At 36.4% G+C, this 15,257-nt stretch overlaps 1 protein-coding gene across 2 annotated transcripts in view; it reads left to right on the forward strand.

Annotated features, from left to right (window-relative positions):
* The window catches only part of SLC28A3 (solute carrier family 28 member 3), a 140,003-nt gene that overhangs the window by 109,684 nt on the left and 15,062 nt on the right, over positions 1–15,257 (forward strand). For both annotated transcript variants that reach the window (XM_031945462.1, XM_031945461.1), the window contains 2 exons: positions 5,001–5,169; positions 6,026–6,223. In XM_031945462.1, coding sequence (XP_031801322.1) covers positions 5,001–5,169; positions 6,026–6,223 — 367 coding nt within the window. The remainder of the gene's footprint in view (positions 1–5,000; positions 5,170–6,025; positions 6,224–15,257) is intronic.

Below are 15,257 nucleotides of genomic sequence, written 5' to 3' on the forward strand. Positions count from 1 at the left end.
ACACAAGCCACTTTAAAATTATCTCAGTGGCACTTCTGCTTTTGTTTTGTTTATTATTTTTAACATCACATTCATTATCCAATATATTCCTCACACATCTGACAACATGTCACAACATATCTGACACATAATAAACATATCACAACAATAATAGATAACATAAATATACTACAAATGTCTATTTAAACATTATATACAAACCTTAAAATGTTTTACACATGCTTAGGTTTGCAAGCTCTTTATATATATGGATCCTTAAATAAGAATACATTAATTGAATCAGAATATGAAACCTTCCTCAAAGGACTGAAGAAATCCAAAAGAATATGAACCTTAATTTAAATACACCAACTTGACATTTTATGAGAATAGATCTGAACAAATATATGAAGTATATATACTTGCAATATAAAATGAAGATAAAATCATAGCTCTGAGTTAGAAGAATCCATCTAGTTTAACTACTCTCCAATACCACCCCTTCATTTTATAGATGAAGAAACTGAGGCCCTGAGAAGTTAAATGACTTGTCCACAATCACACAGACAATAATAGAAGTGAGATTTGAATCTAGACCCTTTGCCCAACTAAGAATCAAATTGACTTTTTGCTGAGGAGTAATGAGGCTTTGTTCCATAATAGATATATAGATATAGATATCCATATAAGAATAACAAAATCTGTTTCTACAAGCAGATACTAACCAAAATAATAATAATAATCAAACAATGGATTTTCCATCAGCACTGAGTTCTTTCTTGATTCTCCTCCCCAAAAAAACATATTCCTGGAAAACACTTAAGCCAAATCAGGTAGTTTTTTTTTTTTTTTTTTTTAATTTAAGGTACAATATGAACTAAGCTGGTATATATCTCCCTAAAAATTAATAATTATCTTAACCTTAACAACATAGGGTTCTAAAATGCACAAAATTATATAACAAAATAGAAGGGTTCTAAAATGTACAAAATTGTGTAACAAAACAGAAAGGAGGTTGAAATGCTGAGCAAAATATTTTCTTTTTTTCTTTTTTTTTTTTAATAGCTTTTTATCTACAGGTTATATGCATGGGTAATTTTACAACATTGACAATTGTCAAACCTTTTGTTCCAATTTTTCCCCTCCTTCCCCCCATCCCCTCCCCTAGATGGCAGGTTGACCAATACATGTTAAATATGTTAAAGTATAAATTAAATACAATATAAGTATACATGTCCAAACAGTTATTTTGCTGTACAAAAAGAATTGGACTTTGAAATAGCGTACTATTAGCCCGTGAAGGAAATCCAAAATGCAGGCAGACGAAAATAGAGGGATTGGGAATTCTATATAATGGTTCATAGTCATCTCCCAGAGCTCTTTCGCTGGGTGTAGCTGGTTCAATTCATTACTGCTCTATTGGAACTGATTTGGTTCATCTCATTGTTGAAGATGGCCAGGTCCTTCAGAATTGATCATCATATAGTCTTGTTGGTATGTACAGTGATCTCCTGGTCCTGCTTATTTCACTCATTATCAATTCATGTAAGTCTCTCCAGGGTCTTCTGAAATCATCCTGTTGGTCATTTCTTACAGAACAATAATATTCCATAATATTCACATACCACAATTTATTCAGCCATTCTCCAGTTGATGGGCATCTACTCAGTTTCCAGTTTCTGGCCACTACAAAGAGGGCTGCCACAAACATTCGTGCACATACAGGTCCCTTTCCCTTCTTTATGATCTCTTTGGAACATAAACCCAGTAATAACACTGCTGGATCAAAGGGTATGCACAATTTGATAGCTTTTTGAACATAGTTCCAAATTTAAGCAAAATATTTTCAAGGTCAGTATTTATAATTTGCCTTCACAAATGAACGCAATAGACAGGCCTCAACTGGTAATGAAGCCTGTTGATTCAATAAGAGAACAGTTTCCAAACTGTACTTCTAATTCACATTCCTGAGATACGACTGCTTAAAATAAGATTCATGAGGCAAATATTTACCTACTTTGTGCTCACAAAAGAATCAGTGTTCTCTGAATTGGAACGTTTTAAAAATGTATTCTTTTAACAATATTTCCAAGAGGGCATATGGAAAAATAGATATACTAATGCATCATGGCAGAACTATATTGTTCTCCAATCATTCTGGATAACAATTTGGAACTATGCATCCATCACCCAGCAAAGCAACTACTAAATATATATCTTAAAGAGAGTAGCAGAAAAGGAAAGAGACTAATATGTACAAAAATATTTATAGTAGCTCTTTTTGATGTGGCAAAGAATTGGAAACTGAAGGGATGCCTGCCCATCCATTAAGGAATGACTGAACATGTTGTACTATATAATTGTGATAGATTATTATTGTACTTTAAGAAATGACTAAGATAATGGTTTCAGAAAAACCTGGAAGACTTATATGAGCTGATGCAAATCAAATGAGCAGAACTAGGAGAAGATTGTACATAGTAACAACAATATTGTAAGTATAATCGACTGTGAATCAATACAATGATCCTCAATTCCATGATGAAAATGCTATTCACCTTCAGAGAGAAAAAACTGCTGAACCCTAAGGGTAAATTGAAACATTTTCTTTCACTTTATTTTTCTTGTTCCCCCATCCAGCACATATGGCATTGCTAAGGTGAAAATATTTTGCATAACTTTATATGTATAATGGGTATTTTTTTTTTTTTTGGTCATCTCAATGGAAAGAGAAACACTAGAGTGAGGGAGAGAAATATATCTCCAAGAGATTTTTCAGACAGCTCAATTTTATATTCTCTCTCTCTCTAATTGTTTTTTTCTGGTTATACATGTACATTAATTTGTTTAAATATACATTTCTTTATGAATCAAGTTGGAGAAAAATCAGAACATGGAACTCATTTAATTATTGCCATTAATAATCAATCAAATCAATAGGCATATCAAGAACCCCCTATGTTTCAGGCATTGTTGTAGGCTCTCTATATAAAAGTGAACTCAATTCAAATGCTATCTCCAAATGAACCTTTTTTTCTTTTGAGAACAAAGAAAATTATTTTAATTCTTTTTCATCTCGGGCCTATTTCATGACTAATGTCACTAAATAAACTATTTATCCACCAAGTTCAAAATTAGAGTTGCCCCTCCAGTTATCCTTACTCAGGAATCCAATAACTTCTTATATAACTAGCACTTCTACATACTTGCACCCTGCCAACAATGTGGATTTACAAATTCTTGGGCAGTATTTCCTTCAGCTATAAAATAAATAAGAGGATTGTTCCTATTCCTTCTGCTTCTAGCATTTAAAACTAGAAAGATTTCAGAAGTCTTCCAGCAGAAAGATTCACACAGAATCTAGAGCAGGAGAACTTATTTTTAATAATAATTAATAACTGCTGTTCACCATAACTGGTTCTTATTTTAAGCCTTTAAAAACATTTTTTTGAGAAAAGATCTCTAGATTTTACCAGACTGTTCAAGGGGTCCAGCACAGAAACAAGGTTAAAAAACCCTTGTCTGGCCAAGCCCAAATGAAAACACTGAGTTTTCACTGAGAGTAGGAAGATTAAGTGGCTAAAAAATAGCCAACTTGGAATTCAAACTTAGCTTTGGTGCTCCTTCCATTGTACCATAATGCTTTCCTTTAATAGTCTATGATTTGTATGTGTAATGGGTATTATATTTCTTACTATTCAGTTGAAGATTATCTGTGCATATATTTTGAAAATAAAAAGCTTTAATTAAAAAAAATGTATGTAAAGAATTTGAGAAAAGAGAAAGCACTAGAAACTGAGGATGGGCATTGGGGGGAGGGGTTGAAGAGAGAATTCTTCACATGAGCTAGACTTTGAAGAAGGGGAAATCTCCACAGAGGGTTGAATGTGAGAAGGCATATTGGTTGTGCAAATGCTTGGAAGAGGTAACTATGAAGAGAACTTAATTAGAGGAGAAGGAAGAAGAAAATCAATAGAGAGAGAACAGCTGTTCCTTCACCTGCATAATGAGGGGGTTGATCTTGAGGATTCCTTCATACTTTAGAACTATGAAGCTCCAGGAGGCTGGATAAGAATCCTGAGAACAGGCTGTTTGTTTTTCTTGTTTGTTTGTTTGTTTTTTCTAGTTCATGCATCCTTTTTGCAGTCTGTTAAAGCTTATGGACCCTTTCTTAGAACCATGCTTTTTTAAATACATAAAATACAATACACAGAATTACAAAGAAATCAATTATATTAAAATAGAGTTCTCAAAATATTTTTGGAAACATGTTCATAGATCCTAGGTTAAGAACTCCTACATTGGAAGCCAAGAAAATGTCAAGAAATATCAAGAAAAGCATATGAGAGGATAGTTAGTAAAATCGAATGTTACAAAGACGTTTAGGAACGAAAAATGACGACTGAACTTAGAAATTCAGTCACTAGTTAACTTTCAAAAAGTAGGATTTTAATGGAATGTCAAGGCAGAAATCAGATAGCAGGAATTAATCTGGAGAGGTCAGTGTAAGCGTTTATTAAATGGTTACCATGGTCTAGGAATTGTGCTAAGAGCTGGTGATACAAAGATAAAAACAAACCCTGCCCTTGTGGAGCTCATAGTCTAATGAGGAAGAGAACACTCAAAAGCTAGTCTTCCTTGAAGAGGCAGTAGACATAGTGGGCATTCTTTAAAGAAATCTTTTTTTTTTTTTTCTTTTTTAATGAGAAGAAGAAGAGACCAGAGTAGGGAGAGACAGAATGTTTTTCAAGAGGTAGGAAGGGATTGAAAAAAGGGTTTTTAAATAGTTTGGTAAAGATATAGACAAGGTTTGAGATTTAGAAGAAAGGAAATAAAGTCCCAAAGAAGTAGACTTTGCCAGAGGCAATGTTCTGAGCCTTCTCCATGGAGACAGCAATTCTTTCTGTCAAGGCAGGCATTCTCATCAAAGCTCTGCTTTGGCTACCTCCATCACTCACTGTGTATCCCCAATTGACCCAGAAATGACACTTTAATGTTGGAATTCTCTTTTCTTGTTATAGTGACTCAAGAAATCTCCTGGAAGCTGCAAGCAATGGAGCCTCCGCTTCTGTCTCCCTGGTGGCAAACATAGCTGTCAACATGATCGCCTTCCTAGCTCTGCTGGCCTTTGTCAATTCAGCCCTTTCCTGGCTAGGGAACATGTTTGACTACCCTCAGATGAATTTTGAGGTACACTTTTTTTTCAGACCTTTTACTCCAGTGGTATTGTTTCTGAGTATGTTAAATAACTATTTGAAATTTTAGGTTTTGTGATAAAGACCAATATTCTGCTATTATATAGCATAAAGCTTCCAGCATCCCACCTTCTCCTATATGTATATTGAGTTTAATCTGGCAAATATTTATAAGTGTAAAGAAAGTAAAGAAAAATAACTTCACCTTCATAAGAAAGAGGGGGAAACAGAGAAAGAGAAGGGGGAGGGAGAGAGGAAAAGGGAGAAGGATAGGAGGGAGGAGGGGAAGGAAGGGGAGAGAGAGAAGAAGAGGAGGTGGAGGAAGAAGGGAAGGAGGGAGCAGAAGCAATTGAAGGGAATCAATGGAAGGGAAATAATCAGACAGAAAGTAAGGATTCAGTGCTATGGAGGTAAGAAGAGAGTATATTCCTGGCATGAAAAATTGCTTTGTGCAAAGACACAGAGAAAGAAGATAAAATGTTGGGTAGAGAAAGGCTAGAAGTCCAGTTGGACTATAGAAGAGAGTAATATGAATTGGAAAAGTACTATAGGTGTGAGTCTATATGGTGGAAGACTTTAAATTTAATTCTATATATCTAAATCCATCTTTTTATTCCTCTCCAATATTGCTACCATTTGGACAGCCCTCCCCACCCAGCCCTCCATGAAAGCACCTTCCTATTTCAACCTACCTTCTTGTGACAAGCAGGTGCTTGAATTAAATCATGTCTTTAAAGTCATTGAATATGATTTACATATAAGGCTTAGGTTGAGGAACTAATAAACAATTGAATTTTTTGGATTCATGATTGCTTAGAATCATTATGTATCCTCTGGTCTTGTTTTTGTAGGTGATCTGCTCCTATGTCTTCATGCCTTTTTCTTTCATGATGGGAGTTACCTGGCAAGACAGCTTTCTAGTTGGCCAACTGATAGGATATAAGACTTTCTTCAATGAATTTGTAGCTTTCCAACAGCTTGCAAAGATGATCACAATGCGTAAACTAGGTGGACCTAAATTTGTAGATGGTGTGCAACAATATCTATCTGTAAGTACCTTCATTCTTTTGCTTTTCAGATGGGATCTTCAATTCATTGTATGAATATTAATATGCCAGTTTCACTTGTGTTTAATGTTTTTTTTTTTTAAGTTGTCAGAACAGAACTACTTCTGAGCAGTGTAGGAAGAGACCCAAAACCACATTTGTCTGAAAATTTAGTAATAAGCTTCATGGAATACCAAAATTTACTATTGGCATTTATTGAGATGACATAGGAAGAACTCTGAATCTGTAGATTGAAAATTTATGAATATTCATGGAATAAAATTCGATATTTCATCACTTCCTCCCTGTGAAAACTTAGGCAAGCCACTTAAATTCTCTGAAGTCTCAGTTTCCTCATCTGCAAAAAGAATTTGTGTTGGATGAGCTAGAGTATCTAGCTCACCATATCTTCACCACTTGGAGGAAGGCACTTTTTGCCAGCTCCATAGATATGATGACTCAATCAAGGTTATATAGCTAATTAGTGGTGGGCTGGAGAGTAGAATTAAAAATCTAGTGTTTTACTACCTGCCCTTTATAGTGTCACAGGGTATAAGAGTCCCATGCTGCCAAAGGAGTATGAGACCATTTAGTTCAGCTCCATTATTTGAAAGATGAGGAAAATGAGACCCAGAGATGAGGTGATTTGGCCAAGTTGAGACAAATAAGAAGTGTCAGAACTTCTTGAGGTTAAGGCTAGCTGGCAGGTACCACGACAATAAATGACCTTTAAAGAACATGAGATTTAGAACTAGACAGAATTTTAGAAGTTTTCTAGTCTAGTTTCCTCCAGTTGAGGATACTGTGGCCCAGAATGGTTGAATGATTTGTTTGTATAGGAAATGAGTGTGAACCACAACACAGCATTTCTACTTCCTCTGTTTTTGTCCACTTGCATTTTTGTTTTCCTTCTCAGGTTATTTTTACCTTCTTTCTAAATTCGATTTTTCCTGTGCAACAAGATAACTGTATAAATATGTATACATATATTGCATTTAACATATACTTTAACACATTTAACATGTATTGGTCTACCTGCCATCTAGGGGAGGGGATGGGAGGAAAGAGGGGAAAAGTTGGAACAGAAGGTTTTGCAAGGGTCAGTGCTGATAAATTACCCATGCATATGTCTTGTAAATAAAAAGCTATAATAAATAAAATAAAATAGTATCAGTAGAAAGACAAAAAAAAAAAAAAGATTTGTTTGAGCTCATGTAGGTGGCAGTTAGTGGGTTGGAACTTGAATCCTTGTCATCTCATTCCAAATCCAGTGTTGCTCTGTTGAACTTTTAGACAAAGAACAATGAAAGCTCAAAATCAAGATCCAAAAAATTATCAGGAGAGAGGAAACAAGCCAAGTAGTTACCTCCTACTTGAACTTTCTGAAATGGGATCTGCTCATAACTTGTGCTGTTGTTTCACTTTGATTTGTGGCAGTCTGAGATGTATACTTATCTATTTATTTATGTAACTTTCTTTTTTCCATAGCTCTTAAATTTAAAATATCAGAATTGGTATTTTCCCATTATAACCAGAAAGCTATTGTAAACAATATAAAACCAGTGACATTAAATCAATATCAAAAGTAATACTAAAATCCCATATATACTGCTTGTAGACTTCTGTTGACAGCTGGTCCTCAATATGGATTAATAAAATCAGGCTATTTAATCAGATAATCTATTTGGTTTACCTAGACATAGAATTTTTCCCAATCCAGCCAATTCAGAGAGTCAGTTACTCTTGACTAATTTGCAAAAACTAGTATAAATAAATAAATACACATTGGTCAATAAATAACATTAAAATCTCTAAACTGGTTAACAAATTCCCCACCTTTCCATGCACCATTCCAACAATGCTTTTAGATATGTTCAAATAAATTTTTTCCAGATGTCCCAAAGTCTAGGCAGCTAAATACCACAATAGATCAGAACACTGGACTAAGTGCGAAGAAGACCTGAATTTAATTCATTCTTTGACACTTACTAGTAAAGCAAGTCACTTAATAAGTCATTTATTTATTATTTTTCTTGGTTCCTCATTTGTAAAATGAGAATAATAGCACTTGCCACTTGGAGTTGTTGAAATCAAATGAGTTATTTAAGTACTTTGTGAACCTTAAAGCTCTTTACCAGAGCTAGCTATTATTATGAAAGCTCTATAGTAGAATAACAAACCTTAATTATTTCTCTTCTCAACCATCCCATTCTCATGCACTAGAGAAAAAGAAGGCACCAGCATGGTTTTTCATTGTTATTTCCTACAAATAACTGAAGTATAAAATTGACACTTGTTTTTATCTCCTACACTTCCTGGTATTAAATCAGGGCTTGACCTCCAGGACAATCATAAATCTTTCCTGATGACTAATAGCAAATTCTACTAATCACATCTTAGGCTAGATACCTTATTTTAAAAGTTTACCAGGACTTATACACATAGCAGATTTTTTTCATCATGTTTTTGTTTTCTTTTTCTCAAGTTTAAAATCATCCTAGTGCAAAGGATCAATCATTAAAGAAGCTTATAGATTCTCAGTAAACTCATTCCTTGTTTAGAAACTATAAATGCTTAACAGGCTCATTTCTCAGGGCTCATGACCTTGCTTACCCTGATGGTTTCAAGGAAACTGGCAAGCTCACAAATGAAGGGGAGTTGACAGAGACCCCAGAGAAGGGGCTGAGCTTGCTGTTGCCCACCCCAACTATTTTTAGTGTTTTCATGGGCTGTGCTGTTTGAAACCTGTCCCCACTCTGTGAAAAGGAAAAAAGGTGTTACACACCTCATACTTGGAGGTAAACTGATAAGGCTTTCACCTAATCTCTCTTGTTCCATTCAGTAATTACCAATTTTAGTTTAATATGATGACAATAACTCCAAATAACTCACTTAACCCTTTTAGAATTTTCCTAATAGACAAATTTCCTCTTAATTTTCTAACAAAGATGAAAATATCCAATTCCCTAGATTACATTTACAAAGCATTATAAAATGGGATTAACAAGGCTAAATAAACTTTCCACTTTCTTTTAGTTGACAGGGCCCTCAGAAGTCTGACTCTAGAGAAAAGATTCATTAGCTAACTTTATTTCTATAGTAACCAGCTTGGCCAGAATGAAGGGCCCCAGGAAAAAGTTAGGCTTTTTCCCTTTTTAAGGTGAGTGTCAAGGATGTTAAGAAACCTTCCCAGAATTCAACTACAGCATGTTGCTGTTGTTGCTGGCTGAATTTTAAATCTCTCAGGTAACAAAATCTACCTCACAAAATAAACATGACACAGACATCCTGCACAGAGACGCAGACACAGACAAAAAGACATGAAAGAATACTATGCCATCTTTGCCAAAATCCATCTTATAGCGCCTCATCTCCTCTGGCATCCCAGAGAAGGGGGAACTTAGAGTGCTTCTTTTCTAACAATCTATCAATTATTCTAAAGGCTTTTAGCCTAGAAATATAATATTTCTTCCTTTAGACTTTAGGGAAGATATATTAGTGATGCTGAGATCCTCTGACCTTAGAGTGCTATTATTCTAACAATCTGTCAATGATTCTAAAGTCTTCTGGCCTTAGAATAATCCTACAAACATTGCTGACTGTTAGTTACATAATCTGCTGGTCAGTGATAACCAAGGTGGGAGGAGGGAATCTCTTTATTGTGTTTCCCCTAGAAGCTATACTCCCATCAAGGGGGCCTACCAAAGGCAGCTCAGTGAAGTCCACCTGAAAAGTCTGATTCCCTGGGCATTTCCTCTGCTAGTGCCTGCTGCAGAGCAGACTTATTTGTCCTTTGGCAAATAAGGCAACCATATACTAGGTAGCATGCAAGGATATACAGGTCAGGAGATAAGAACCAGATCCAGAACAGGTTTTGGACATCCCAGTGACTGCCTCCTATTCATCATTTTCAGGTGATCCGTCCTCCCACATTTACCATTTTTACCATTACAGTCCTCCTGGGCTCCCAACTCCTGGGCTAGTTATTTCTCCTCTTCTGACAAAGGTGGAGCAGCTAGACTTGGAGGAAAGAAGGAGATCAAGACCAACAGGGGATCAGCCCCTTCAGGTTCCTCATTCCCTGCCCTTCTTGCTTCCTCACCTGCAAGACCATTTCCTCTAACTTCAAAGGAATGACCAGATTGATGCCCATTCACATGTACATGTAATAACAATATAGTGTGGGCTAGTTCCTTACTCTTACTGTTGACCCTATCCCTTTCTTCCCAAATTTTTCCAAACATGTACCACCCCCTAGGTTTACTTAGAATCAGTATAAACATTCCTTTCCTTTTCCAATAACTTCAGGGCTTGACTGAGCATAAAGTTTACTCCCCTCACTAATTAGGTATCTCAAATATCCTTTTGAGACTGAGTCCTCCCTCCCTAGGTAGTTTAGTCTTTTTTAACTTATTGCAAGATCTGGGTACCTAGGGGAGCTCTAAGTTTCCCCAAAATAGTTTCTAGTATTTGCCCAAACAGATTAGGAGATTCTATATATCCCTGGGGTGGAAAGCACCACTTATACCGCTGTTTTCTTCCAATAACCAAGTTCTCCCATTTAAAGGGAGAGATATCCCTGTTTTCAGGATCTAGCAGACAAGCCCAGAGAGCATCTTTTAAATCTACAACATTAAACTGTTGAGGTTGGGAAGGAACTCAAAAGTTTAGGGTCCCAGACCAGTGTCACAAGATATCTTAAAAGAATTTGCAGGCTTAAATCCATCTCCTAGTCAAGAGGCAAAGTTTATTGAAAGTAATAACATTACAAAAGTGAGTTGGAATTCTAAGGGAATTTCATCAGTGAAACAGAAGCAAGGAGATCCATTTATACAGGTTTCTGTCATAGATATACTAATTCTATGGCTCATAGGTAGAAAGGAGTGGTCTCGGGAAGGAGTGGTTCTTGGTTGACCAGATTATTCCTGACTAGATTATCAATCCGCAATGAATTGAGGAGTGATCTCCAGAATCAGGCTTATTGGGTATAGGAGTTTCCTGAGATCAGAAGGTATCTGACTAAGGAGTGGTCAGAATCAGACAGATTGGGCGTGAGAGTTTCCAAAGCCAGAAGATTTAGGACCACTGATTTATCATTAAAACAGAAGCCCCCCAAGTCAGGGGACCCCAAAACTACTACTATATTTCCCTATACCATATCAAAACCCCTTAGTGGTTTCAAAAATCTTTCCCATCGTTGTATATGGATCTGGTACAACTGGATGAGAAGGGAGAACTATTTTATTAATTTTCCTCAAATCCTGCACCAATTTATAGGATCCAACTCCCTTCTTAACTGGTATTAAAGGGAGATATACAGGATTCTAGTAATCTGTCCATTATTAATCACTGGATTATTGGTCGTAATCCTTTTTTTCCTCCAAAGGAATGAGGTATTGTCTGACCCTAACCACCATATTTGGGTCGTTCAATCTAATTTTTATAGGGGTTATATTTACTTGGCCTCTGTTATGGGGCCAAGCCTAAATCTTAGAATTAATTCTATTTTCTTTCTCCTTTCTCAATAACAACATTCTTCTAACTAGTATAATCTGAGTCCCCAGTGGTATCAATTGGATAGACAATGTGGTTACACTCACCTCTGGGACTAGTAAGAATTTCCCCAAAGTCAGCACCCCAGCATATTCTAATTCCAAAATCTCAGTAAGAGGTTCAATAAAATTCTCTCCTCTTACACCCATAATTAAGAGAGTTTCTTTGGACAATCTGGATCCAGGAGCAATTGTGTTACAGAGGATCTAGGAGCCCCAATATCTATCAAGAAAACCAATTCATCTTTGGTCCCACCCTTAAATTGATCATGGTCTCTGGGTGGATTCTTTCAATGAGCCTCTGACACTCCTAGGAGGAGTGTCTCCTAGACACTCCTCCTAGGAGTAGCTCTTTTGTTCCCTCTTCCCTTGTGGGCAATCCTTCATAGTCCACAACTTTTAGTCCATAACTGAAACAAGTTAGCTGGCTAGTTTTTATGAGGAGCGGAGTTTTCTTGGTCCTTAAGCTCCCTCTGAAGAGGCCAGGAGGAGAGGAAATAGTTAATGGTTTTAAATCAATTGAGATCCCTTCTTCTGCTCCTCCCTAGGATGGAATTAAGGAAGGGAGTTCTGGAGCCAAAGCCTTAGAAGCTGGGGGGCATTGGGCGGAGGCAGTGCAGAGAAAGGGTCCCAAGGATAGAATTTCTCTGGCTCCTCTCCCTCCTCCTTCAAAACAGATTGTCCCACAGGCAGCAACCACAAGGTTGCAAACTCACTCTCCTCAGAATTAGCAGGCTTCTTTGAATTTACTTATTGATTCAATTTTTGGCACACCTAGACCTCAGAAGATCCATATCTTGGCCAGCAGACATCTCTGAGTGGGGCGCAGGCCCAAACAAAACAGTATTTAATCATTTTCTTTTTGTCCTTCCCTGTATATTTTGATGTGTTTTCCAGTTCTTAAAAGACTAATATTGAGAAGGCTACCTTCCAGGATACTATGCAGGTTTTTAGAGTCAGCTACTTTAGATTGTTCCTTTCCAATGATTCACAGTATCTTGTCTTTTCAAATGGAGGACTCACCTGGTCTTAGCCAAGGAAAATAGGGGAATTTTTATAGACTTGAACCACCTAGGTTTTCCTCCAATTATCTGGATGTCTCACCAGTTACTTGGCAGAGGAGAATTAGTCTCTCCCCTCCTATCCAGTTCTTGCCATCCAAAAGGAAATGAGAGCCTTCTAACTGTCTAGATTCTCCCTCTCCCAATCCCAATCCCAGTCACCCCAATACCAAACCAGTTACCAAACCAGTTTTTGGCAGAATCTCTCCTCTTCTCGCCAATTTTTGGTTTTACCTGGATTACACAATTGTTTTGCAAACTTTTCTCAACTGGTTTACCTCCTGGGCCAAATTAATTCTCTACCTTTGCTAGTCCACTTCTGTTTTGCTTTCTCTGAGTGTCTCTCTTCCGAGGTTTACCTGAACAGAATGGGAACTCCTGAGCTGAATTCAAGGACCACTGGAGAACCTGCCCAAGGATTCTGTACAAGAGACACCCCTCATGAACAAGAAATATCCTGGATGAACCCCCAAACTGTGTGGGATGGTATCGTCCACAAAAACAATCAGAGACTTTCGGAATAAGAAAAAGCAAAAAAAGGATTTATTAAGATTTTGCAAGAAAGGGAGAAAGGGCATCTTTCATCTGATAAGATGTTTATCAGTAAAGAAGTACAAAGCATAATTTCTAAGTACAAGATTAAATACCCTAAAAGCAGAAGTCTCCCCCACCCCTAGGCTGGCCTTTTCTCCACCCATAGTTTGGGGTAGCCCAGGTTTACATTCTAATCATGGAGATCTAACCCAGAAACAAAAGAATATGTCAATAATAATAAACTCTTAATTTAAGTTTCCCTAGAGAACTGATATATAAAACTATCATCATCTTTAGAAGAAGTACTTAAATGCTAATTAAGGAGTAGTGGGAAATTGGAGGGGACAATCACCTACAGCTTTTAGCTCTAGCTCCATAGATTCTCCCACATGTATATTCTCCCAGTTTCCCATGCTCTCAGTGGAAAAACAAAAATTTCCCAGCCTAGAAAATAGTTTTTTGGTTGAACCGCACTATAATATTTCACTGTCTCTAAGGTTGTTTAATGTGCCTCTCCAAAAACTGCCAATATTATCTAGTGGGCTACTTGTACTAGTTAGTTCAATATTTCCAGAATCTGAGAGTTGCCAATTCAAGATCATGACTAATTTTATAGCATTCTATAACATTCATTGCATTCTGGGTTCAGGTGCACTGAACATTCCATGCTTACTCTCCATTCTTTGTGGTAATCATGCCCAAGGGCACTACAGAAGATGTATCTCCTATGTACAAGCCACCATTTTCTAAGAATAAGAGTAACAGAGAAATCTAATATCAGTAAGTCAGTTTAGCCCTGATAATTTCTATCTCCACAACTGACTTTATAAAACAAGTGACTTTCAGAACATAGAATGTTTCCTATTAACATTAATTTATATGCAAAACTATTTAATCACTTGTTTGTTATCAATTATACCTGTAAAGAAAAATATGCAAAAGCATGGGGAATGAGGGGGAAAGCTTGTAATGTTATTCTTCCTTCCTTCTGGAAGAAAATCTGTGTTTTTATGTAACAATCTTGAAAAGAAATCTTATGAACATTTCAATCTACATAATAATGCACAAATTATAAAATTCATATGCCCTATTTCCTATTTGACTTTAGGATTTGGGGTGGTTTAGAAACTCAAAATGACTAACATTTACAGTTATTCCTTCCACATTGTGAGGCTTAGGGGTGAAGTATTGCAAGCTGGAAAATCTACATAAAAATTTTTGGCCCTTCCTTGATACCAGAGAAGTATGAATTTTTTCTTTTTTTTAATTTGCTTACTGTAAAATTTGGGTTAAGTATTTGCTCATGGGCTCTGTGTCATCTGCTGGCCTTTGCTTGTCTACAGCTTTGGTAAAACTTCCCCAAAAAATCCCATTTAATTTCTTAGGCCACCCTCAATATATTAAACTGTTTTGGGGAAAGCAGTTGTGAAAAGAATAACAATAGTTGTTTTTTTTTTAAATCCTATTTGAACTTTGTCATCCAAATGCAAGTCATTAATTTCCCCAAACAGGCATTTTAGTTATGCTGGACCTTAAAAGAAGTTGAGTCTCCTCCCCTCTTTTGCTGACTGTCCAGCAGCAGCAGCAGCAGTCTTCAGATAAAGTGAAAGAGTAGAAATGGTCAGTTAATTCCCATATTGCCATTGTAATGTTAAAGAGGAAAAAAAATTCATTCTTTCCAAATCCAAAGAACCCCTGTTATATTTAGGTTAATTCACGTACATGGGCTTAAACTCTCAAAGTCAGTGTTATTAAAATGAAACCTTCATCTCTCTATATTCTCACACTTTCTCAACAGAGATATATGAACATTTGTTAAGGGAACAATCCCATATGATAATTTCATTTTTAAAAAATGTCAATTGAATACATTCTCAAGAATAGTATTAA

This window comes from Sarcophilus harrisii, chromosome 1, assembly GCF_902635505.1.
Source record: "Sarcophilus harrisii chromosome 1, mSarHar1.11, whole genome shotgun sequence".
Taxonomy (NCBI): Eukaryota; Metazoa; Chordata; class Mammalia; order Dasyuromorphia; family Dasyuridae; genus Sarcophilus; species Sarcophilus harrisii.